This window comes from Lepisma saccharinum, chromosome 10 (assembly GCF_977018435.1).
Source record: "Lepisma saccharinum chromosome 10, izLepSacc3.1, whole genome shotgun sequence".
NCBI lineage: Eukaryota > Metazoa > Arthropoda > Insecta > Zygentoma > Lepismatidae > Lepisma > Lepisma saccharinum.
The window spans coordinates 29,114,803-29,141,367 of NC_139238.1; the positions used below are offsets into that span (position 1 = coordinate 29,114,803).

The window sequence follows — 26,565 nt, forward strand, 5'->3', positions numbered from 1 at the left end:
CCCCGTGTTAATCACAACATGTCGCAAGAGCATCAGCCACCAAAGTAGGTGAAGTGCGATTTGTGACAGCTGACAGCACAATGCAGCAAGAAGAGCTGTGTTTTAATTTTGTGTAAATGGAACTACTTCCGTGTGGTTACTGAACAATACATGAATAGGATCACACTATGTGACCGGAACATCAGCCAGCCTGACCTGAAGCCGTGAACAGTCCTCTTTTATCCCCTTCAACAACGAACCACAGCCATCCCATTCAATCTAAACTAGGAGCAGTGTGTGTAAGGAAGTGCATCGCATAAGTGACAATAAAAGGTAAGGGATCCCAACAAACATTTACTTATGGCCATAAGATACATGAAGGTTATTTAATACTTGTGTTTGTATTTGTATGAGCTATGCCGGGTTAATATACATATTTTCTTAAGATCAATAATAATCTTTAGAACAAATTTCATGTTATTTACATATTGCCCCACCACAATATATAAATCGTGGTGGAGTAGTTAGCGTATCGCGATACGACGCCAGGGCTCCGTGGTTCGAACCACGGCCAGGGTGTTGGTGTTCTTTGTGGGTGTCCCTTCATCAATTTCATCATATCATCACTCATCCTTATCTTCGCGATTTGCGAAAGTGGCAAACCAAATCAATCAATGAATTTTAAATGAGCGATGACTAGATGCCCTAGAGACGTATTCGAATGGTTGGCGCTACTGGCCCTACAGGAGTTAGTGTGACGCAGTTGCCGGCGATCTCTGAATGGTGTTTGTATAGCTTGAAAGGATGTATTGTCAGGGTCCTGTCGACACCTCAGCCGTTGTCATGGCAATGATTGGAGATGAACCGACAACTCTCTCTTCTCTCCTTTCTTTTTGATGCTGAAAGGGGGGAGGGGGGAATGCGTGTCTTTGCTTTATGTGTGTGTTCCCTGGTTTTCCTTCTCTGTAGCGACGCGTTCCGAAAGGTCTTCCACTTATCACGAAATGAACCCCCATCGTGAACTTTGTGTCACTTTTTCAAGAAGTCCGTCTGTCCACGGGCTATAAGCCCTTCTGGTCGCTGAAATATAGTCGTGCGTTTCTTCTATTTCTTGTTGTTGCGTTTCTTATTTAAACACTGGACTGATTATATACACTATTTAATGTACACTGACACTGGACTACATTGGAATGGAGTTGCCCACCGTGTAGCAATGTCTCTCGCTGTTCTCGTACAGTACGGGTATTTCCCGGTAAGTACTACGCCCTGCACAGTCTCCGAAGCAGAGTCTGCACTGTCCTGCCACCTAGTGGCGACAAGTATAATGAATACTTAAGATACACAAATTTTCACACATTGATAACACAAATAATAATACATACACTAATCTGTCCCAAACATAGTCCCCCCTCTTGATCGAGTCGATCAACAAAAGTACAACTAATGATCTATTGGAAGAGGCACTAGTTTGTTAACTGGACGTTTATAAGTTGAAGATGAAGTGCGAACAGTTGCAACACGTACTAGTCCATCCGCACCAGGATGCACTTGTTCAACTATAGCAAGTTTCCATGTAAGTGGAGGTAGGTGATCTTCCTTCACTAAAACCACTGTTCCTGGTTCCAAATTCTTCTTTTGGGTGTTCCACTTGGTCCTCTGCTGCAGGGAATGCAAGTAGTCCTTTGACCAACGGTCCCATAGTTGTTGGTACATCTGCTGCAATTTCTGCCATCTGGATAAACTGGATTCTTTGATGTAAGTTAGGCTAGGCTCAGGAAAACTAGTTAGGGGTGCACCAATAAGGAAATGGCCAGGGGTTATAAAACTGGGATCTGTAGGGTCATGTGACAATACTGTGAGGGGCCTGGAGTTAAGACAGGCTTCGATTTGAACTAAGAGTGTTTCACGTTCTTCGAAAGTGAGAGCAGAGTTCCCTACGATTCTCCTCAGGTGATGCTTCATGGACTTCACTCCTGCTTCACAAAGTCCAGCCATATTTGGGCTATTGGGTGGTAGAAAATGCCATTTGAATCCTTCCTGAGCTGCATGGTCTTCTAAAGACTTGTTGAAGTCTGATGATTGGAATAAATTCTTCAAGTCTTGTAATTCACGATTGGCACCGACGAAATTTCTTCCATTATCGCTGTACAAGTTCAAACATTTTCCTCTGCGTGCCGTAAATCTTCGCAAAGCAGCAATGAATGACTTGGTGCTGAGATCTCCGACCAATTCTAGGTGTATAGCCTTGGTGGCAAAGCATACAAATACTGCTACATATGCTTTCAACCTTGATTTGCTTCTGGTGATTGACGGCTTGATGATAACTGGTCCAGCGTAATCAACTCCAGTGTTTAGAAATGGTCTAGTGGACTGTATTCTGGATGGTGGTAATTGTCCCATGAGTTGGTTGAAAATAGATGCTCTTAATTTGAAACAAATGAGGCACTTGTGCAGAATAGCTCTGACCACTTGTCTGGCTCTTGGTATCCAGTACTCCTGTCGTAATGAAGATATAAGGAGTTGCGGTCCTGCATGTAATAGCCTGTGGTGTTCTGAAAGAATGATCAATTCAGTTAAATGATGTTTCGGTGGCAATATGATTTGATGTTTGCTATCATATGGTAGCTGCGAGTGTCTAAGTCTTCCTCCAACTCTGAGTACAGCTGGCAGCCGACGAGAAGAGCGCTGGCAGAAGAGGTGTGACGTACTGCCAGGCGACTCCACTCTTTCGCGTGGGGGAGGTGCTCTTCCGCCAGAACTCTTCTCGTCAGCTTGACAATGACCCGCCAAGAAGAAAACAAGACTTCCTTCTCCCCGACCACCTCCAACCACCCCTAAATTCTGCAAATGAACCTGACCCTCCCTTTCCCTCTGTGCCCCGTCTCCCTTCATTCAGCGATCTTCTCGTCGGCTGCCGGCTGTACTTGCTTGTCATCGAAGAAAGGATGCAAGTCTAAAAGTTGACTATCCTTTGACACCTGACTGTTAGAAGACAATTCTCGTATTTCCTTGCCATAAACTTCGTGTTGCACGCTTCTAATGCAAGTATGCAATGCTGATCTTAAGTCACTTGCTGACAATGATCCTATGTGTTTCTCTTGTTTGTTCCTCGCATTGTGTAGAAATCTCAAACAATATGCAATCACTCTTTGAAGTTTCAATAACGACGAAAATCTGCTGATAAATTCTATTGTTGGTGCATTTGTGACTAGACTTACTGTAGTTGTTCTTTGTTCTTCAAGTTCGTCGAGTTCGAAGTCATCATCCCTTGACGATGTTGGACTCGAAGGCCATGCTGTTGCTGGAAGTGATAGCCAATCAGGGCCATGAAACCACATTTGAGAGGTGTGTAGTGAGTCTACATTTGTCCCTCTGCTGATTAAATCTGCGGGGTTCTGTGCTGACACTACATGTTTCCAGTACTGAGGCTTAGTACATTCTTGAATTTGTGAAACTCTATTCGCTACAAAGGTTTTCCATCGTCTTGCAGGTGATGCAAGCCATGCCAGTACGATCTTCGAATCGGTCTATAGATTGACTCTACTGACTTCCAATTGTAGTAGTTGTAACACCTTGTGTGTTAGTTTCGCCAGCAACAAGGCAGCGCACAATTCAAGACGAGGAAGAGTGATCCTTCTTATAGGTGCCACACGCGAACGTGAACAAAGTAAATGTACAGTGGTTTCACTATTTTCATTTGTTGATCTAAGATACAAACAACAGCCATATGCAACTTGCGATGCATCTGAAAATCCGTGGAGTTGAATGTCAACCACTTTTCCTTGAACTAGCACAAATCTGTTAACTTGTATCTGATTAATGTTTGGTAACTGTTGAAACAAACGTTTCCACTCCATGTTGAGCTTATCTGGTAACTTATCGTCCCATTCCATGTTATGGAACCATAATTGTTGTAGAAATATCTTGTAAGAAATTACTATTGGACTCACTAGTCCCAAAGGATCAAAGATTGATGCGACAATAGAAGCTACTTGTCGTTTAGTGATGTTGTCTTCAAAACATGACACTATCTCCTTGTTATTTGCTTGCAATTTATCGGTGACTGGATCCCACGTGAGGCCTAAAGCCGTAACGCTTGCTCCCTTGTCGAACTGAAATGGTAGTTGCATTTCTCTATGAGTAGCTGGTACTGCTTCAAGAAGTTCTGGATGATTAGAACACCATTTCTTCAAAGTGAATCCTGCTGAATTCAATAAATCGATTAGTTCTCCTTGCAATTGTCTAGCTTCTTCAATACTGTTGGCTCCAGTGAGAAGGTCATCAACGTAAACATCTTGTTGTAAAACTTTGGATGCATTCGGAAACTTGGTTGCTTCCTCTTCAGCTAACTGCTGCAATGTTTTGGTCGCCAAAAATGGTGATGATGCCAAACCAAATGTGACTCTTGTGAGCTCGAACGTTTGTACTGGCATATCTGTAGATTTTCTCCAAAGTATGCGTTGAAACTTAGTGTCATCTGGATGAATCAGAATTTGTCTGAACATCTTCTCGGCGTTTGCCGTAAATACAACCTTGTGCGTTCTGAAGCGAAGAGCTATAGACTGAAGATCGTCTTGTGTGGTTGGACCGACCATCAGTATATCATTTAATGAGACTCCATTTGTTGTTTTTGCTGATGCATCAAAAACAATTCTGGTCTTCGTGCTGCTGCTGCTAGGTTTGAATACTGGGTGATGTGGTAAATAGTATGACAAGTCATCATCTTCATTTAGATCTGGTTGTACTAGCTTCATGTGTCCCAACATTTCATACTCCTCGATTATTCTGCCGTACTCCTCTTTCAACTCTGGTTGTTGTTGAAACCTCTTCTCTAACTGATGTAATCTGAATAATGCCTGGTTGTATGAATGTCCTAGCTCTGTATGATCTGATCGAAATGGGAGACGAACAATGAAACGCCCTGTTTCATCTCTGGTGGTGTGTTGATTGAAGTGGTTTTCACAAGCTACTTCTTCAGCTGTTTTTGGTTTCAAGTACATTTCCTCCAACTCGAAAAAACGCCGTAATTGAGAATCCAAATTATCCTCCATGCGCACAAAACATGCTACTGTGGGTGTACTAGGTTGTACAGGCTGTTCCATCCGACCAGGTAAAATCCAACCTAATTCAGTATTTTGAAGAACTGGATAGTTTTCATCTCTCGTTTGTCTTTCAGGAAGAAGTAAGTGCAAGTAAAGTTCCGATCCAATTAGTAGATCTATCCCTTCTGGTATGTAGAAATCTGGATCTGCTAACTCAATGTCGGTTGGTAGGTTCCAATGTTCATGATGAATAACTTGAGAAGGTACGTTCCCTGTGATGCGTGGGAGTATCAGACAAGTAAGTGAAGTCTGGAAGTCTGACACTCTTGAGCGCAGCTGAATGTCTACACTGTGCTTGGCTTCCGATGAAACATTATTGATTCCTCTGATTGGAATATGATTTTTCTGCTTTCGTAACTGTAGTCTCTGAACAAGATCTTCCTTGATGAAATTTGACTGAGACCCACTGTCCAGGAGAGCTCTACATGTATGTTGCTGTCCCCTAGAATCGATAACTTCTACTAAAGCTGTTGATAGCAGAACGTGTGATCTAGGTTTACTCTTAAATGTGCAGTATGAAGATTGTACTGAAGTTGTCCTTGCACCTTCATTCCTCGTGTCTGGTGAGTCATTCCTTGGTTGGTCTTGTCTTAGAGGACCTCCTCGTTTACCGCCTTCGTCTGGATGCAACAGTGAATTGTGTTTCAATCCACAGCGTCTACAATTACCTGAAGTACAGTTTCTTAAATTATGATTCGATCTGAGGCAATTGTAACAAAGTTTGTTGTTGCGCACACACTCTTGTTTCTGCTTCAGACTTGCGCCTGCAAAAGACTTGCATGAATATAAGGAATGTGCTAATTTACAAAAATAGCATTGTGTATTTGTAGTTGTCAGGTAAGAATTTGACTGACGGATGTGTTTCTGTTTAGGGCTAACCTTGTGTTCATTGACATTTTTGTTTACGTGAACAGACTTCATTGATTCCAAAGCTTGACATTTTTGTTCTAGAAAGGTGAACAGTTCCTTTAGTGTAGGGAACGACTGATCGGTATGGCTTAATTCCCATTCCCTTCTTGTGTGAGAATCAAGTTGAGCCAAAAAATAATGTATCAAAATAACATCTTCTAACGGTGTTTGTAATTCAAGGGCTCGAAGAGCATTTAAGTTACTGGTGATGTCATTAATGAACTGACGTAATTCTGTGGCATTTTCCTTGTTAATTGCGTTCACATGCAAGATGTTATTGACATGACTTGCTGCTATCAGTCGTTTATTCTCATACCTATCTTTCAACAATTGCCATGCAATATCGTAATTTGAATCAGTCAGGGGCAAAGTATCTATAAGTGTTCTTGCTTCAGATTCCAATGATGAACGCAAGTAGTGGAATTTCTGTATTTTAGGAATATTGTCATTTGTGTGAACCATAGCCTGAAATGCATCTGAATATGCTAACCAATCCTGATAATTACCGTGAAACGTGGGTAAAGATACCGTGGGTAATTTGATGTGCTTGGTGCCTAATGATGAAGCATTGTTTACAACATCCGAACAATCTGTAGGTGCTGCTTGTGCTTGTTTATGTTTCTCTATAATGGATTCCATTTTACCCCGTACCTTGTAGTAAACTTCTTCAAAATCCTCCCTGTGAGGTTCATGATTTTCGTTTATATCTTCTACTTCTAAAAGTGTTTGAACGTCATCATATTTTCCCCACAAAGGTGTTAAATTCTGTAAACGGACCCTTACTTCTTGAACTTCCCCCGTATCTTCAAAGGAATTAACAAATGCTTGTGTTCGTGTTAACTGGCCCCTAAATCCAGCTCTCTTGCGTATCAACACTCTTTTCTCTTCTTCATCCATCGCGAAGGAAAGAGGGCAAGATGTGTAGGAAATAGTACGTGAGGAAAGAGTAAACAAAATATGGTGCGAGCCTAGCTAACTACTGACCTTGACCTGTAGCTTCCCTGGGTGTTGGCGATGACGTCACTTCAGCCGACAGCAGGATACTGTAGTGGAGGCTTGAAACTGTCCAAATTTATGATACTCAGTCCCGTGATGAGTTATCGTAGCAGATAACTGATTGTCCACTGAATACAACCGTGTATAATTCGGTCTTGTAACAAAACACTCGACGTACGCACGATATAACAATACGGAATGTCTGTTCAAACCACACGCGTAACGGTTATGATTGAAAATTACACGTAATACGTAATAAGTACTGTGACACAGAAAGTTCTACGATTGAGCACATAACATGCAACCATATATTGACGTAAGTACGAATGTCAGTACACATCTGTAACTGGAACACTGCATACAAAGTCACTTCGATACCGCGCGAAAGCACTCGTTCTTTCCATGGCGGGCGAGTCTTGAGACGTTTGTTCTGATGCGTAACACGTCATATCTCACAGAGATTGGTAAACTAATCCTGCCCGGAGATGACCATAAAATGTTGCGTTTCTTATTTAAACACTGGACTGATTATATACACTATTTAATGTACACTGACACTGGACTACATTGGAATGGAGTACCCACCGTGTAGCAATGTCTCTCGCTGTTCTCGTACAGTACGGGTATTTCCCGGTAAGTACCACGCCCTGCACAGTCTCCGAAGCAGAGTCTGCACTGTCCTGCCACCTAGTGGCGACAAGTATAATGAATACTTAAGATACACAAATTTTCACACATTGATAACACAAATAATAATACATACACTAATCTGTCCCAAACACTTGTATAAAGTTTAAGTTGTTGTTTTAAGTCCACTTTGTGCACAGATAGGCTAATCGGGGCTAGATCTACAGTTTAAAGTGGGATCCGAAACAACAGTGCAATGTGCCTCCACCGGGTATCGAACCCGGGACCCCTTGATTAGAAGGCGACGAAGTTATCACTACGCCATCGGGGAGGCCACTTAAAAAAGTAAAGACAGGAACATACTTGGCGTTTTCCCAAGGGGGGAAATACATTATTTTTAATATTTACAAATTTAAACATTTCTTTTTTTTATTTCCAGCTAGAAGCGCAACTCTCATTTTAATGTTTGACGAAAATTGGCATTCAAATGGGCGGTCAAGATAATTGAAACGGAATTAGAAAGTTTGCCATTGCAGACAATTTTGCGCAACCAATTTTCCATGGGAGAATATCCTCCCCCTTTGCCCTCCGCTGGATACGCCCATGATGTTCGGAGGTTAACATATATCCCAATATGGCCTATTGAGTCACGTAGACGTTTGGGGGACCAGTCCCTGGGTAAAGCTAACCATGAAGAAACATGGAGGTAAGGAGGGAGGGCCCTACACGTTCTCGGCTATACAGGAGATGATGTGATCACCACCACGCTTCGGCACTCTTTACCCTCAAGGAATGCCCCAGGAAGCCATTTATTAGAAGCTAGATGAACCCCAGAACCACATGGACACTTCTGGAACAATTTCCACTTAAAATAACCCGCCTCGGGAGTCGAACCCAGGTCTTCCGCGTGACAGTCAAGACTTCCTGGCGCGACACGTAAAGAGTGATACGAAATAAACAAAATAGAAGCACCTTTCGATGAAAAGTAGGCTTGCCAACCCCCTCCCCGGAATGGCCGGGAGTCTCCCGGAATCGAACCCACTCTCCCGGAGAAACTTTGTTATCTCCCGGAATGAGGAGAGTTAGTATTGTAATAATTTTGTTTAGTGTGTGTTTACAGAGAGAAGAAAAAAATGCCATTGCAAACCAAAAAACTACACTTCACAATATTATGAAGATCGTGAAAAATGAGTCATTTTTTTAAGCAAATGGGAGAGGGGAGAAATAGAACGTTTAAACACATTGTTGCGCCAAAGCGTCTATCTGTAAAAAACAAGAAAACAAAGTTGCGTCAGTCTCGAGACACGTATTTCTTTTCACCCAATTTTGCTTCAGTTTATAGATTTAGTTCAGTGGGGATTAAGTGCGTTTCAAACGCTAATTTTTAAATTTAGTTTTTGATTCAAATAAATTTATGGCATTTCATTTTGATGATTTTTGTTACAGGTTTCAGAAGAGTCTGCATCTGTATATTGATTTTGTTTTGTTCACTTACAAATTTTGGTTGATAAAGTTGATTCAATTTTGTATTCACAGTAGCAAGACCACAAACAGATAATACCTGACAGTGGCGGCGATTAGGAAGGGGCGTGGGCCCCCCACTTTTTGCTACTTTTGCCCTCGCACTATGCTAAACCTTATGTATAGAGGGGAAGTAAATTGCCCTTGCCCCCCCCCAGTTTTGGAGCCCAATCGCCGCCTCTGATACCTGATATTCACGACATTAGTCTTCCAGAACATTTTGATTTAATGGGTTTGAAATCTCCCGAAAATTCATTCTTGAAATTTGGCAAACATAGTGAGGAGTTGTTGTTAATGAACATATCTTCCTGCCTCTTTTAATATGCAATATTTCACTGTCGACGAGCTACCAAAATAAGAAAAAAAAATCGAACGGTGCCACACTGCGAGCGTAGTTCTAAAATTGGAGAGTCCGGGTGATTTCGGCCTCTAAATGCGAAGGCCGACCCGGGGATTTATGACGGCTGACCTCAATGACGCGAGACCCGGCCAACCACTGGTGGCCTTTTCACCCAATTTTTCGTCGACGAAAGAAACGCTCGATAACCAACCTTCTTGTCTTCTTGCTCACTTCGCAACTGTTAATATCCTTGGAGGGGAGGTCTAAAAGTGGTTAACGAACTTCGCTGACAACCCCTGCCCCTTAGAGAAATCACACAAGCTACGACTCCATACCACATCAGAGTACAGTGGCGTGCCCAAGTGGGTGATTGGTGGGGGGTCATAACCCCCCTCTTTGTCCCAGTATTCATAAAAAAAGGTACGTCAAAGGCAAGAACAGATGGCTCACTTACTACTAAAATAAGTAGGGCTGAGCCGATGCCGATATCAGTGGTATTGGTATCGGAAAATATCGTCTGCAATTTGTTTTCCGATATCTGCCGATACTTTTCCGGCATTTTTAAGGACTCCGCGAAAGACCAAAATGTCGTGCGACACTTTAATTATCCTGGAAATTATGCAAAATTGTTTTTTTCAAAAAACGTCACAAGTTTTGCGTGAAAAAAATTAATTTTGGGATAAAATAATATGTAATTTAATATTCTGATGTATATAATTATTATTAGAGTGGAATCACTAACATTAAAATATATTTTGAGCAACTTTTAATTGTTACAGTTTTCAAGCATCATATCGGTGAATATCGGTGAGAGTATCGGCGTCGGTATCGGTGGGTATTGGTGAGAGTATCGGTATCGGTGAGAGTATCGGTATCGATGGATATCGGTGAGTATCGGTATCGGTGAGAGTATCGGTGAGAGTATCGGCATCGGTATCGGTGGGTATCGGTGAGAGTATCGGCATCGGTATCGGTGGGTATCGGTGAGAGTATCGGCATCGGTATCGGTGGGTATTGGTGAGAGTATCGGTATCGGTGAGAGTATCGGTATCGATGGATATCGGTGAGTATCGGTATCGGTGAGAGTATCGGTGAGAGTATCGGTGAGAGTATCGGTGAGAGTATCGGTGAGAGTATCGGCATCGGTATCGGTGGGTATCGGTGAGAGTATCGGCATCGGTATCGGTGAGAGTATCGGCATCGGTATCGGTGGGTATCGGTGAGAGTATCGGCATCGGTATCGCGGTGGGTATCGGTGAGAGTATCGGCATCGGTATCGGTTCAAAGTGGTATCAGCTCAGCCCTAAAAATAAGTATATGGCCACCCTCCATTAGAAAATCCTGAACACGCCACTGCCGCCTGGGGTCTCGGGTTCGAATCCTGGCCTGAGCATGGGTGCTCTCTGTGAGTGTCCCTTCATCAATTTCATCATTCATCTTCGCGATTAGCTAAAAGTGGCAGAAAAGCGACGTAAAATAAAGCAAATCAATCACCGCACAAACTTTCATAACGAATAGAAATCATGAAACTAGGGACAGTTTCTTAATGAACAAAGAGAGAAAAACAGACAAACAAATAAACAAACAAAAGAGGAAAACTGGAAGAAAGAACGAGTAGAGAAGGAGAAAGAAAGATAGAAAGAAGGAAAGGATAGACAAACAGGGAAAGAAGAAAGAAAATAATGATAGGAGAAGACTGAAATAGATTAAAGGTATATAAAGTCACCACACCCAATTCCATAGAGTATAGAGATTATTAAGGCAAACAACTTTTCTTGATAACTTTCTTCCGGCTGACACCTCGTTTCGACGCCATTTATCCTGAATACACGCAACCACGTAGCACAAGCTCACAACTGTCGCAAATCGATTGACCTCGGAATTGCTATAAACAAAATATGACCCATCTATAAATAATCTGGCGGATATCCGCTCCGTATGTCTGAAAAGGTCGCATAGTTTAGTAAATTTGGTTTAGATTAAATTTTCAAATGTCACACCAAAGTCTCGGTTTCGTCAATTTTAGAAAGGTTTGTCTCGTTCTCGGTCTCGATTTCACAGAAGTTTGTCTCGTTCTCGGTATCGTCTCGATTTTACAGAGATCCATCTCGTTCTCGTCTCGATTAGGTTTGTCTCGTTCTTGGGTCTGGAATGGATTTTACAGAAGTTTGTATTTCTCTCGGTATCGTTTAGATTTTACAGCCTGCCTCGGTCTCGTACGGAGAACCCTCAGAAGGTAATTTCTCGTGCCCGTCTCGTTTTTACAAGTCCGACTCGATCTCGGAACCATTCCTGTCACAACGGCTGACTCTGGCTTCTCTCACACCCTTGTCTCTTCGCACTGGTGTACGCAGGATTTTGTTTCAGGAGGTGCTGGAATTGTAAAGGTGAATAATGCGTAGCTGTTTTCTAGGGCGCGACATACACAATAAGATATTTCGTATTAAAACTTTTTAAAATCCTTCCACTCTAAAAAAAAAAATGGCAATTCGCGGTCGTTTTAAGGCAATTTTCCATTACCATTCAGGTTTTTCCAAAGTTCTTCACGGCTTTCATTCTAAAATGTTGATTTTCTCAAAATTTCGGAGAGGGCTGTAGCCCCTTTAGCTCCCCCTCTGCGAACGCCAGTGTCTCTTCGCGTGAACATCGCACGCAGTTTAATTACCCGCATCGCCTCGTCATTACACATTTCCTCGTTTTCCTGGAATTTCCTGCACACCGCACACTTGAGTCAAGTCTCCAGGCTTCCTAGGAAAAATAAGGTAAACGTGATTTGCGACATGTTCCAGTACACTTGCGTCTCCGGAAGTTCTCGATTGTGTCACGTGTCGCCGCTGTGTGCATTCGGTTAAAGGGCGTTGCATGTCACAGCTCACTCCGGGGGGGAGTTATGTCTGGGCTGACAAATGAAGAAGACCTTGCAAGATGATGACGGGTGCATTCAAGGTTGAATATTTGATGTGAGGCTTGCAGAGAACATGTACAGATCAAGGGATCGATATTTCATACCGAAGCGAAAAGCGACATGCGTTACTTGGAAACTAACCTTAATAAGCTTGATGTTGTTGAGTTGGTGTTTTAAGTCCACTTTTTGCACAGTAAGGCTAATCGGGACATGACCTATAGTTTAAAGTGGGATCCGAACCGCTGTGTGCCTCCACCGTGAATCGAACCCGGGATCCCTTGATTACAAGGTGACGACCCTACCACTGCGCCATCGGGGAGGCCTGCGTGTCGCTCACATTGGGCAGCTTTCTCTACGGAAGCTTTCACACCGAAGCGGCAAGCCATGAGCGAAAAAGGATCCTTCAGTCTAAAGCAAAACATTCACTGCTCATGCGGGAACAACAGACCGAGGCGATACGATGCACGATATTCTCAAAACGGGCCCAGTCCGAGCGCCACATGCAGTTTTGTTGTGTCGCCTCGGTTCGGAAGGTTTCATTTATTTCTAATGGTTGGTTTCCAAGCGACACGTGTCTCTTATTGTCTGTCGCTTCAGTCTGAAATATCCCGATAGGGTGCATCATGTCGTCTCGGTCTCTTGATCACGCATGCACATTGAATACTTTTCTACACAGTGGAAGTTCCCGTGTCGCCTCATGGTCTGGTCTGATAACTCCCTCAGACTGAAGCGAGAGACGACAGGCTACAAGCGACACGGAGAATTCACACCGAAGTGACAAGCAACACGAGTACCGTTCTGCCTGTAATCAAGCATTCACAGCGCATGCGCTTACATCAGACCGAAGCGATACGACGCGCACTATTCAGAAAATGAAACTGTACGAGCGACACGCGTAGCTTGTCGTGTTCCTTCGGTTAGAAAGGTTGCATTCATTCCTGAATTGAATACTATCTCTGGGAGAAGACGAAGGGGCGAACGCCTCCCGTCCCCTAAGATGCCCAATACTAACAGCATCTCACTATACGTGTCCTGTGCTTTAAGGTCCGCTGCCAAGATGCGAGCAGATACGTCGATGTGAGACAATACGTGAGGAGATTCTCGATGTGGACCCCCAATGTCAACGCTCTTCCCAGCATAGGTCGAGAAGAGGGTCATTAGGGCCACCATACACGGCCTTTGATTTACAGTATTTTGTAACACGTTTGTCTAGCGTATATTTAGACTACCGTAAACTATTATTAAACTACAATTCTCATCATCATGATAATTTAAATCACTGAATATTTACAGTTTCCATTATACATTACTTACGGGCATCTACCTGGGCATTATTATTATTATTGTTGGAATTAGCTACTCGACGCCTTGCCTCTTCAAGAAACCCCGTTGAGATTCAGTCTTTGCTCTAATTTCCTTCAGCTTGAGTTTTGGTTTTAAGTCCATTTTAAGCACAGGTGAGATAATCAGGACGTGATCTAGAGTATAAAGTGGGTTCCGAACTTGGAAACTGGCATCGTCATTTCAAGTAACAAAAAAAGGGAAAAAAGAACGTTATTTTTTAAGTAAGTCTTGAAGATTTCCTGGCGACTAATGAAGAAAATAATTCTCTCGGGCTATCGACCATTAAGATGATGACGTTAGAGTTCTCGAAAGTTTGGAAACCTTACCAGAACTCACCTGGTCGATAGCCCGAGAGATTCTAATATTTTTTTATATTTATTGTTAATAACAGAAATAAAGTTCAGTTAGCATTCGAACAGAATAACCAAAGTAACAACTGCGTTAGATAGAAAAATATATGTGTCAAATACAGGAACCAGCTTACATCTTCATATCTACCATGTAATCCAAAGCATAAATGGTTCCATACTTTTCAAAATTACAATAATCAGAATTTCATGTTAGAGGCAATTAACATAACAAACTATGACTGAAATTTCCCCCAACTTTTAAAACACATCCTCGCCCACTCGACCTATGTGCCTGCGATGCTTGATCTCAAGATCCTGAGTAAGTTTAAACCAGGAACATTCACGTCCGAATTGCAACTCCTACGAGGGAAAGTCGGTAAATGCACACAGTTACAGGTTACAAACACTTATTGAGGAACTGATAATGGTGGTTAGCAGTTTCGAAAGTCCTCAGTAGATGACAGTACATCCCAGCTTGATGATAGGTTAGCTATCTAATTGCCTGCGCAAGCGCAGCTCCGTATCAAAGATGGCGGCTCAAAAAGTGCACAACGGAAGGACTACGTGCTGTATTGCATTTTCCCTGGCATTTTTCTTAATATTTATGCTACGATCGAATTCTACCGTGTAAAATGAAAAACTTTTATAGCATTTTGATGCCATACCATGCGACATATTTCACAGATAGAATTGGTCTTATTTTCTTAGCATCTCGCGTAGCATAACCAATCAGAAGCGAGCTGTACGTCACAAGTGCAGATGTAGTGGCGGTCCAGTGCGATGTAAACAATGTACCACTTCACATTTTTAAAAACCGATAACTATTCAACCGAGAGGAATAACGTTTCCTACGAACGAGATTTAGGTACAAATTAATGGCGCTGACAAAACACATACTTTATAGTGCATAACGTACACGCACGGAAGAATAAATTAGTTGTTTCAATTGTAAACACCGGCGCTGTCCCATGAACAGAAATATCTCAATATGTAGGCGAGGTTAGTGGTTACTTAACGTTACCAAAAGAGTATATGTAGAGTTTCAGTTTGTTTACACTATATCTCAAATTAAATAACATTTTTTTTATTTTAAATTGCATCTCTTTCTCTTTAAGTTTATTAGTTATTAAATGGAAAGCGCGTAACTCGTATGCCTTTCGTGCTGTATTATCTAACGTATGCTTCCTTGTAAAGTATTGTGTGCTATAAAAATGCTATAAGATATTTCTGGAAGCATTTATGCTAGCAAAAATGTTAATAAAAGCTTTCGTGTAAAGCAGGCCTTACGGTGAGTGTCCAGATATCAAAGTAGTTGAACATGAGTTCGGCTGAGTTGGAGACGTTTATGCAGCTGGTATGGGCAAATAGCAAATCGATGAAATAAGAATGCACCAATATCCGTGGGGATTATCTTAATAAATAGGGCGATATATATGAGTATGGTAGAATTAAAAGATTTCCCAAGTTTGCGTCCGTTTTAGTTATATTTTTATAGCTATTTATGACTCATTTCCTGGCTTGACTTCGTACTGCATAATCTAATCAATTGTAGTTGCACCTGTCAGATAGAAAGAGGTGGAAACGACACAGAGCTATCTTCCAATTGTCCCTAGCCACCAACGATGATATAGGATAAAACATTCAGATAAGTACTCAATGGGACCGTGGGACTGTGATTGTGAGATAAATACTTTATCACAAAATCATGGAATGAGTTAGCATATCTATGACGAGTTGATCACTCATTTTTCCACTCCACTTCTCCTTTTGTATATTCACTGGGATCAGTAGCACACCCTCTCGTGCTTCCGTCAAATTTTCAACCCTAGGCAAGCAAAGAGGACGTAGGCGATGCAATCAGTTGTGCGCTGCCCCTGCGTTGCCAAAATGTTCGGCGTTCTTCAGCATATGTTACCTTTATTCAATGCCAAGTGTTTGATCATCATGATGGGAAGAACCGTACACAGCGAAAGGAGAGACGTAATCTTGTAGATTTTTTTTTGACAACGAATTTTTGAATTTGAACTTAAAATTTTGGGTGCGTCAGCACTTAGGCTATTTTGCACCCGTCACATTATAGAGGGCCAGCCCCTTATCATTACAAATGACAACTCTAACGTTGCATAACTAAAATCTTAAAATCTTCTGACTTCTGTTAAAAGCTGAGGCTGTAAATGGGCACTCAGCACACACAAGGACAAAAAACAGGACAACACATACAAAATTATACTGGCCATAGTGCCAGTCGCCAGAGCCTCGTTAGTCTACAGTCCAGGGTGTACTACGTGGAAATGAGGTTGACTTTTGGGCCCCTACGTGGAAGGTACCCCTTACACCCCCTTTTTTTTTTACAACGAAGCAAGAGGGGGGGAAGTTATAAATAGGACAACATGGGGGCACTCGGGCACAAGAGAGGTGAACATTTTCGTAGCGGTGACAGCGAGAAGATTAAACAAATTACTGTCCACTTTAGTTGGCCGAGGTGTTTCTCTTATTGTTACAACTTGAACAAAAACGATGCAGCGAAAAAGACAAGTAGATTACCAAATACCCCCCCCCCCCCCCCCCCAATATATCGAAGCATGTCACAGTGCCGCCACCTCTGGTCAAGCGCGAAACTACTTCCAAGCAGTAAACGAGAGGCTGCTTCTGATTGGTTCTAAGTTTTTTAATGTAATTGGCGGGAGGACTTTCCCTGAAAGTTGCATCTACGGGAGCATAGGCGTGCGCACAATGTTATTAATAGTAATTTTCATTATTAATGTAAATTCCTATGACTGAAATCAAATTATATGTGTAAAACATATACTTTTAGGTTGACATTCGTTTTCAAAGGGGGAGGGGTGGCCATTTTTGCCCCTCCTTCCAGACGCTCCATGCCCCTATATTATAATACTTTCCCTTAGAAATTTAGTGTAGAGGAATCTTATTGCTGTTATTAAACGATTTTATACTCTTAAAGAAAATGAAGTATTTTGAAGCCGATGAAAGTTCGAAGCAACTACGGGGAAAGGGAGTTGGTTCAGTTGTGCAACCACAAGGGGACAGGGGGGGGGGCATTGCCTTCTCCCAACTTTAGAAGGAAATCAATTCTAGGGGGGCAAACATTGAAGTAAAAGAATGTAAGATTAGCAGAATCTAAGAGTAACAGAACAAAAGGATACTGAAGATGGAATTAGTTTTCACGTCTTTCTTGCATTATTTCTTCCAGACAGCCAGGAGCACCTGCAGGGGTCAGAGAGGGGCAATTGCCCACTCGACTTCAAATTTTATACAAATATAAATTAATTTCATAAAATGTTCTTGCTCCCTTCGCTCGTAATATCTGCTTTCCTTACAGTATTGTCAAGTTCAGAGCAGTAGAAGCTAGGGGGCTGCGAGAGATATCCCTCTACGCCGAACGATCTGAATGAGAAAAATTGTAAAAGAGAATGCCATGGCATCCCATGGAATTATTTGCGTGCTATTAAATCAATACTGTTTTCAATTTATTTTGGGGCGGATGAATTGATTGTGTAATGTATTTAAATAATATGTTTTATATACACACATATGTATACCCATCAATGGCATAAAACTAAAAGAGTGAGATAAAATGAGATTTTTCTTTCCCGACTGAACTTTCATCAAGGCTTTTGCCCCCTTAATCAGAGGGTCTGCGCACGCCTATGTACGGGAGTCGGGTCACGATCGCCAGTTCTGCCAAACGACAGCTGTGCTTACATCGTTTCTTAACAGGCATGACAGATTGACAATTTACATCTTTTTTGTGCTTAAAAACCGGTTTCAAAACAGTCCGAAGCAAATATACAATAACAGAACTTCCAGGAAGGAACGAGTTCATTCATTCATCTTTATAACAATGCATTTGAACGACAAAAGAACAACGTCTAAAGTAAGATACCTCTGGTGGACTGCTGCTAAACTATTAGACGGTTACACACAATGCTTCTCAAGGCGATTGAAGCGTCTTATTCTCCACTGCCTCTGGACGAAAATGGCTCGTTTTTGACTGGGGCATGCTTTCAAGATATAGTTTCTTTGAATTATCTCGAGTGCACTTAGTTAAAGTAGCTAAGTGAATCCGCCATGCTTGAAGCCTGCAGCTTGTAACATTTATTGTTGTCTTCTCTTTTATTGCTTGAAGAAACTAAGTATAGATTTAATGAGCATTGAACTCTACAAGATAAACAAGATAAAAAAACGGGGGCTACCTACTTACAAAGGTAACGATAAACAATTTCCACATATTAAAAGCTGTTAAGTCATAAACCTCTAATGGCGTAAGCTACCTCCTTCGGCTTCTTTTTTAATCGAGGCAACGAGGAAATTCTGCTGTTTTTTGCAACAATTACTTCTGGGTCAACGTGCACATTAACTTAATTACCTCGTGCAAAAACGAAGAAATGTATACCCACAAGGAACACAGTTACAAAATGTCGGTTTGCCTAAAGCGCCGAATCGTTTACCGCTTGACAAAAATTGTACAGAAGCCGCTGGTGCCCCAAAGGCTTCCAACAACCAAGCATGATCTCGTGTCAGTGGCGTATTAACGATTTTGTTCCGGGGGAGGTGCCGATTGGCATGTGGATGACCTCCACATGGGTGTGTCCTGAGCAGTGCCGCCCCCGTGACGGAGTGGTTAGCACATCGCGCTGCGACGCCAGGAGTCTCGGGTTCGAATCCTGGCCTGGGCAAGGATGTTTGTGAGTGTGCATTTGTCAATTTCATCATATCATCACTCATCCCCATTTTCGCAAATTAGCCAAAAGTGGCACAAAAAGCGAAGTAAAATAAAGCAAATCAATCAATCAGTGCTCGAAGTGGGGGAATCTCGTCCGGGCTCTGCTTGTGTGGTCAAAGATTGCTGAGAGTGAGACGACACCCAAATGTCATACTCTTCCACTCACTTCACCCAGGTAACTACACTCTTGCAACCTAACGAGGCTTTGGCGCCTGGACCCACAGCCAGTGTACTTCCGTCTGGAGCTGTGCGTTGTCCTGTATATTGTCCATTTGTATGCTGAGTGCCTCTTTACAGCCTCAGCTTTCTAGGGTGTGAAATCATTGGAGACTGCTGGGGGAGATCTTTTCTAGGGTGTGCAATCATTGGAGACTGCTGGGGAAGGAGATCTTTTCTAGGGTGTGCAATTATTGGAGACTGCTTGGGGGAGATCTTATTTTATTTTTTATTTTTACAAAAATAAATCACTAAATATTTAATATGTCAATACAAAATAATTGAAATGGTTTTATTTTATTACATATAAGTATTTGCTTTCTATTAATATACTTATTAATGAAGTCAATTCCGGTCCAGGAGAGAAAGATCAGCTAGCGTAAATTGGTTCTGGACCGTAAAGAACCTTTTTATATGTAACGTATTTCAATTCGGTCCAGGAACCTTTTTTCATGATCAATTTAAATACGGTCCATGAACCTTTTATCCGGATGAATTTCAATTCGGTCCAGGAACCTTTTTTCCAGGATGAATTTAATTTTAATATGGAAACAAGGCTTAATTATATTACTATTAAAATTTTCAATAGCATTAACATTTTCAATTTTATTTCGTTCTATTCTAAGCAACCCTTCAATCGAAGGATTTCCAGAACATTTCACTATATTTTGGTCGTAAAAACAGTGTGGTGTAAAAAGTTTAAAGCAAATAGTTTTAAACTCACCAACCTGCTTCAAAATTTAAGTGTCCTTCATTACTAAATAGGAATTCCTGCTTTTCAGGAAATGATTTTATTTATAATCAACAGCTGAGTCACTACCTCGCAATGGTCTTGTGGAACGCGCTTCAGGTTAGTAACAAAGGCGAGACCTCACTCATGGACAAATTTGTTTTTGAACATAATACGACTGACGCTCGTCTCTTTGCCCGAGGAAATTGCAGGTGTTATTTGTGTAACAAACTCATTTTAAAAACAACGTCATTGTCTTAATTGAAAATGTGAACCGTTCAATGACAATTCGGTCACTGCTACTTCCTGCGGCTGCCGTAGGGTTCTTTTGTGAAGCAAACCTCACGTAAGGTTGTTATAGATGCAGATATATTGGCATTTATGGGTGCCAACGGAAGGTGTCATAGGGGTCGAAGGAAAGGTCGAATGAGGAAAATCTTAAGTTCTTATTAATCTCTAATTATTTCTTCCAGTTTTTCTTCTTTCTCTCCGACCTATGTGGCGGAGTGGTTAGCACAGCGCGCTACGACGCAAGGGGTCTCTGGTTCAAATCCCAGCATTGGGTGTTCTCTATGAGTGTCCCTTCATCAATTTCACTATATCATCACTCATCCTCATCGTCGTGATTAGCCAAAAGTGGAAGAAAAGCAACGCTAAATAACAACATTCAAATTCCTACTTCTAAGGGAACTTTGAGACAAACGACAAGGTACCAGGCCGATGTTATTGGAAAAAACAGAGTCCGGTTGACATGCAAGTGGCATACGACACTTGCAGCTTGTGGTGTCGCTTCGGTACGTAAAGTTGTATTTATTTATGAAGGTTCGTTTACAAGTGACAACCGACAAGTGACACCTGACAACAGACCGACACAACAACATAATGCACGCCATTGTGAAAACAGCCCAATCTGAGCGACACGTGCAAGTAAGTTATCATGCTACGTCAGTTCGAAAGGTTTCATGTATTTCTGAATTTTGGTTTCCAAGAGAAACGTGACGCTTGTAGGCCTCCCCGATGGCGCAGTGGTAACGTCGTCGCCTTGTAATCAAGGGGTCCCGGGTTCGATACCCGGTGGAGGTACATAGTGGTTCGGATCCCACTTTAAACTGTGGTCCAGTCCCGATTAGCCGTACTGTGCATAAAGTGGACTTTAAACACCAAATCAATGAATCAATCAGACCGAAGTGACAAACAACATGGGCCTCTTCAGTCTGTATGTACGTACGTACAAGAACATTCTCTTAACATGTGCGAACTACAGACCGAGACAGCACAATACACGCCATTGTGAAAATCACCAAGCTCGAGCGACACGTGTAGCTTGTCGTGTCACTCCGCTACCAAAGGTTGCATTTATTTCTGAACGTTCGTGTCCACGTGTCGCTTGGGTGTGTCATTTCGGGATAAGAGCTTACTCAGAATTTCTGTAATCTAGCTTACTTTTTCTTGTTGGTTATTCCTTTTATTACATATTTTCTCCTGTTTTCCGCGTATTCCTTTATTCTGTTTCGCTCTCTCTGGAACATTCTTATTTCTCCTCCACCCCTATCTACCTATTCAAACATTTCGACAGTGACCTGTAATCATGACTCACACGATTCCAACCCTTTAAGACTAATCTTTTTTTTTTTTTTTTTAATGTGACTTACTTACTTAGTCGCGTCCTCTTCTACCTGCCGGTGTCGAGGGGTTACAGAGAGCTCTCCAGACGTTTCTGTCCAACGCCTTTTCCTGTGCCTCTTTCCATCTTATGCTTCGTTTCTCCAAAATCTCTTTAACACTCATATTCCATGTCTTTCTTGGTCTTCCTTTTGGTCTTGTTCCTTGTGGACGTGCTTCCCATATCTGCTTTGGCAGTCTCGTCTCACTCATTCTGCTCAAATGGCCGAACCATCTGAGTTGATTACGTTCAACTGTTTCTTGTAGTGGCTGAGCATTTAAAGATTGCCGAATGATTTGATTCCTTATCCGATCTTTCCTGGTTTTCCCACTTATTCTTCGAAGGTACCTCATTTCCATTGTTTGTACACTTTGCAGGTGTTTTCCAGTCATTGTCCAATTTTCACTGCTATATGTGTTGGTATATAAATTGTTTTATATACAGTGAATTTTGTTTGGGTAGATATTTCTTTTTTGCCTATAAATCCCCTATTTATCATTTGATATAGCTTTCCTGTCTTCATGATTCTATCTCTTATTTCTTCCTCTTCTTTTCCTTGACTGTTTATAATTACTCCAAGATACTTGAAATTTGTCACTTGTTCTAAAGTTTTGTTATTCAATTTAATCTTATGTTTTGTCTTTTCTCTGCTAATTATCATTGTTTTAGTTTTCTCTATATTTATTTCCATATTCTTTTTCTTTAATTCTTCATTAAGAATATTTAGGTTATATTGTAAACTAGCCTGTGTATTAGCTATTAGTATAATATCATCAGCGTATATGAGCTCTGTTAGTTTAATTGATTTCATATTCCAGTATCCTACATGAAATTGTTTCATTTTTATATGGCATTCCTGTATTACTTCATCTAATAAGATTATAAATAGCTATGGTGATAGTATATCTCCCCGTTTAACTCCTGTTGTTATTTTAAATTCCTCTGACTAGTGTGATGTGACTACCTTTCAATATTTGCTACGGGCATGGTTTAGAATATCCCCACCTTTTCTTCATAAAAGACGGTAACCAATACAAGTCTTCCGAGCCTATTGGATTCCCATTATGAAAAATTGCCTTTCAGATAACCGTCCTAGACTTTGTATTTGTCGGCGTGGGTCAACTGATCCAGTCTGACCCGATCAGAACAGCAACTTTTTCCCTTTCAAAATAAAGAAGTTGCACTGTTTTATAGCCTAACGAAGTTGAAACCAGAGCGGGGAACCACTGCTTAATAACCGATACGAGAACGAGACCTTGTTGTTCCAGGATCTCGTCTTGATCGAGACTTCGGTGAATTAGGATGCGAGTTACACGATAATTTAGCCTAAATCTAAATTGCTTTGTTTCATGTGTAAATATTTGGATTTTAAGGTACTAATTAACAAAGCTTGAAAGAAAGTAATGTTACGTGCCGGTCATGTACGCCCATCGTACCATCTCTAAGTACCTGTATCTACCGAATTATAATAACAGGGGTCCCGGGTTCGAATCCTGGCCCGGTCCGAGTGTTCATTGTGAGCGTCCCTTCATCATATCATCAGTCATCCTCATTCGTTGCGATTAGCCAAAAGTGGATGAAAAGCGACGCCAAATAAAAATAGGAAGATTAAATCAAGATAGAAAAAAGAATACAGAAAATACAGATGGGAAAAATCAATTGAGATGAAGAACACGAACAGTGCAAGAGTGGTAAAGGGAGATAAACAGGAAAACGTAGAGGAGAAATTGGAGCATAGAGGAATATAAAGGAGAAACAGCTAATAGAGAAATAGAACGAAAAAAAGAACAGGGAAAGGATAGAAGAATAAGATAAACAGAAAGATGTACAGGAGGAAAAGGATGAGAATTTTTGCTTCAAGTTCTAGCTGGGGATATATACTCTGGGTGGTTTTATAAAGGGGATGCCCAAACAACCCTCACACAAATTTTCCAACACCCTGAAAATTGTTCACAGAAGCCCAATTTTTGTTCATTTTGGAACTAAAATTACCCATACACCCTCCTGCAAATGACACTTTGTAGGTTGTCTGATTGCCACGCGGGAGACCGGGTTCTTTCTCCGGGGGCGTATTTACAAACCCTATAGTACTGTAGAACCTCCAGCGATATTTGGCTTCTGATTGGCTGCCATTCCGGAAGTTGATGCAGCGTTCCTTCAAGTCAACGCTAGATGGCAGGGTTCAAATTAACAGTGTAGATTTCAAATATCCATTCCAACAAGATAAGAAACCCATTTATACTAAGGTTGATGTTTTAGAACAATTATTTAAATCAATGTGTTAGAAGACAGAAATCAGAACTCTTCTTGAAGTGAATGATTTTTCTATTTAAAGTCACATCAGTGCAAACATTGTAACTTCCAATGACAATTGAGAAATTATGAATGTTCAACGTATATCATTTTAAACATTATATTTATTTTATAAACGAATATTTCTTAACATAATTTCGACAATCTGATTACAAACTTTATTACTATATAATCACGAGTCTTATTTTTCCATACGAAGAAACAAGGAACAATCGACACGGAACATAAACACTTCCGGTGCACACAGCCAATAAGAAAGCTTTATATACCTCTGGTTCTGCAGCACTATCAGGTTTGTAAATAAGCTCCCCGGTGCGGCTGATTCCAGGTAAAAAATTTTCAGGCAATGTGGTGCTGATCACATCACCTCCACAAATGGCCTGTATTATGAATGTGTGGAGCCCTATCTCCACATTCCCCATACGCATACACGGCATGTTGCCATGTGCCGGGGGAAAGAGGGGTAGTAGCTAGCTTCATCTTTTACCTTTTGGGGAATACGTACTATAATATAAAGTTACATAATATCCTGATTATCGTTATTAGGAAAGTAAGAGAGGGCAAGGGCTTAAATTTAAAACCCTCATAAAATAGGCAGGGTAAAAAGCACAAAAAAATACGAGTACATAATAGGCATTAAAACTGATAAGTATCGACATATTTTTCATAATTTTCCCTAATTAGGGACTGAAAAGGAAATAGGCAATTATGACTGACTAAAATAGGCAAATAGATCAGCCACTGGAAATTCTTGTATTCCTCTCAGAAATTGCCTGAAAGGGTTTTTAAAGGTAAAAGTCAGTGGTGTTCCCAAGTAGGCGGGTTCCGATACCCGGTGGAGGCACATAGTGGTTCGGATCCCCCTTTAAACTGTAGGTCAAGTCCCGATTAGCCTTACTGTGCATATAGTGGACTTAAAACATCAAATCAACCAACCAACCCAAGTAGGGGGGTCATAACTCCACCTTTGGCCCAGTCAAAAAAAAATAGAACATGAAAGGCAGGGAAAGATGGCAAAATGTAGGCTGACTACTAAAAAAAAAAAGCTCTTCCACATTCCCACTACAATGGTTCTTCCTTCTACAGCGGTCTCTTTTCCATATGCTTCCCCGCTTATATAATAACATGCTTGGATATATTGAAATTTTCTTGTCAGAACGCAGTTTCCGACAATCGTTAAGAATGTACTTGTATCTAAATTTTTCTGTGCCATGTTGAATTGTCTTGTTTTGTTGTGAATGCTGTTGTTGCTTTCCTGTTGCTACAGTTTCAGTATAAAATGGTATTTCAGTACTGGAACTTTATATATATATATATATATATATATATATATATACGTAACCCCCTCCCCCTTTTCGAAAATCCTGGGCACGCCACTAGTAAAAGTCTACATTTTCTGACCACGGAACATAAAGGCATTTTAGGGTAAGTCCTCAGCCTACTAATGACATATTATTGCATAGAATTGTAAAACAAATAAAGAGTTCAGTGTTCAGCCTACCCAATGTTTTACAAAAGGTTGGCGCTACTGTCCTTGTGCCAAGGACGGACAATGGATTAGGAACTTACCTTTCACTCTCACAGCTGCCCTTGCGGTCTGTCACGGGCTTCGTCCCAAGCTCCTGCTTCCGAGGAATGCGTTCCAGAAATCAGCGAACAAAGAAACACCAACCACCGACGTCCGACTGGGACATCCGAAATGCAATTCTTCAGTTCCTTTTAACTCGAAAGGAAACCGGCGTCTGCCGAAACGGACGGCGAAGAAAACACGTCAGCTGTCTTCCACGGAACACACATGCACACACACACACTCGCGGTCTGCAGGCCGAAGGATGCTGATTGCGGACTCCACACCACGGCGCCTCGGCACGTTACTTGGCGTGGCGGGACGTGGGGAACGGAGGGGAGGCAGTTCATTCACTGGACACAGGAGCGCGTGCGCAGCGCGAGGCCTCCTCCCTTGCCCCTCTGGAGTCCTTAGTTATCGGTGGCAGTGTTTCCAACCGGGAATAAATATCTCCAGAAAACTAAAAAACTCAGTTTCTTAACTTCATTGACGTCAGTTGATTGATTGATCGATATGCTATTTTTTTTTAATTCGCACTTCTGCCACTTTTGGCTATGCGCGAAGATGAGGATGAATGATGAAATTGATGAAGGGGCACACAAGGAACACCCAGGCCCTGATTCGAACCTGGGACCAAGGACGTATTTAGGGGGAAGACTATCAAATACTAAAATTAAGTAATGAAAAATATATTCCTTTAGCATTTGTTGTATAATTTCCTCCGAACTTATAGGAAGACAATGATTAATTTGGGATCATACGGTTTTGAAGAACAGGAAGGACGTATTTTGGGAGTCCAGAGCCCCCACCCCCTCTCCACCCGAAAGACTCATTAAGTACGAAAATTAAATGAAAATATACTCGTTTAGCATTTGTTGCATAATTTCCTCTGAACTTATTGGAAGACAAGGATTATATTGGGATCATACGGCTTTGAATGGCATTACAAAGAAGATTTATGCACACTACTATTCAAAATAATATGCATAATATGTTAATCAGAAACTTACTTTTTCCAACTACATGTAACATCATTTTTGTTATTCAATAAATATTCAATTATTCGTCTATTTGACATTAATTTCATTGCCAGGGCACTTGTTTTTATGTAAATTATTCCGATCTTAAGCTACGTAATGAATATGCTGTTATATCTCTATTCCTATACAGTATTTTCACCTATTCGTGTAATAATATAATATTAATTTATGTATTGTAACTAGTATTAATTTGATTTAATTTTAATTATTTTAAATTAA

The 26,565-nt window shown here is 41.2% G+C and overlaps 2 protein-coding genes across 6 annotated transcripts in view; both read right to left on the reverse strand.

The window, feature by feature from the left end:
* Window positions 1-25,604, reverse strand: part of Sulf1 (Extracellular sulfatase Sulf1) — a 140,433-nt gene extending 114,829 nt beyond the window's left edge. For all 5 annotated transcript variants that reach the window (XM_083129681.1, XM_083129680.1, XM_083129679.1 and 2 more), the window contains exon 1: window positions 25,309-25,604. The gene's annotated coding sequence lies outside the window, so the exon portion shown is untranslated. The remainder of the gene's footprint in view (window positions 1-25,308) is intronic.
* On the reverse strand, window positions 1,420-6,887 carry LOC145994041 (uncharacterized). Its single transcript, XM_083130124.1, has 3 exons — window positions 6,194-6,887; window positions 3,824-5,701; window positions 1,420-2,531 (listed from the first exon to the last, which is right to left on the reverse strand). Exons 1-3 carry the CDS (start codon window positions 6,885-6,887, stop codon window positions 1,420-1,422), a joined length of 3,684 nt encoding a protein of 1,227 aa, XP_082986250.1.
* Window positions 25,605-26,565: the final 961 nt, after the last annotated feature.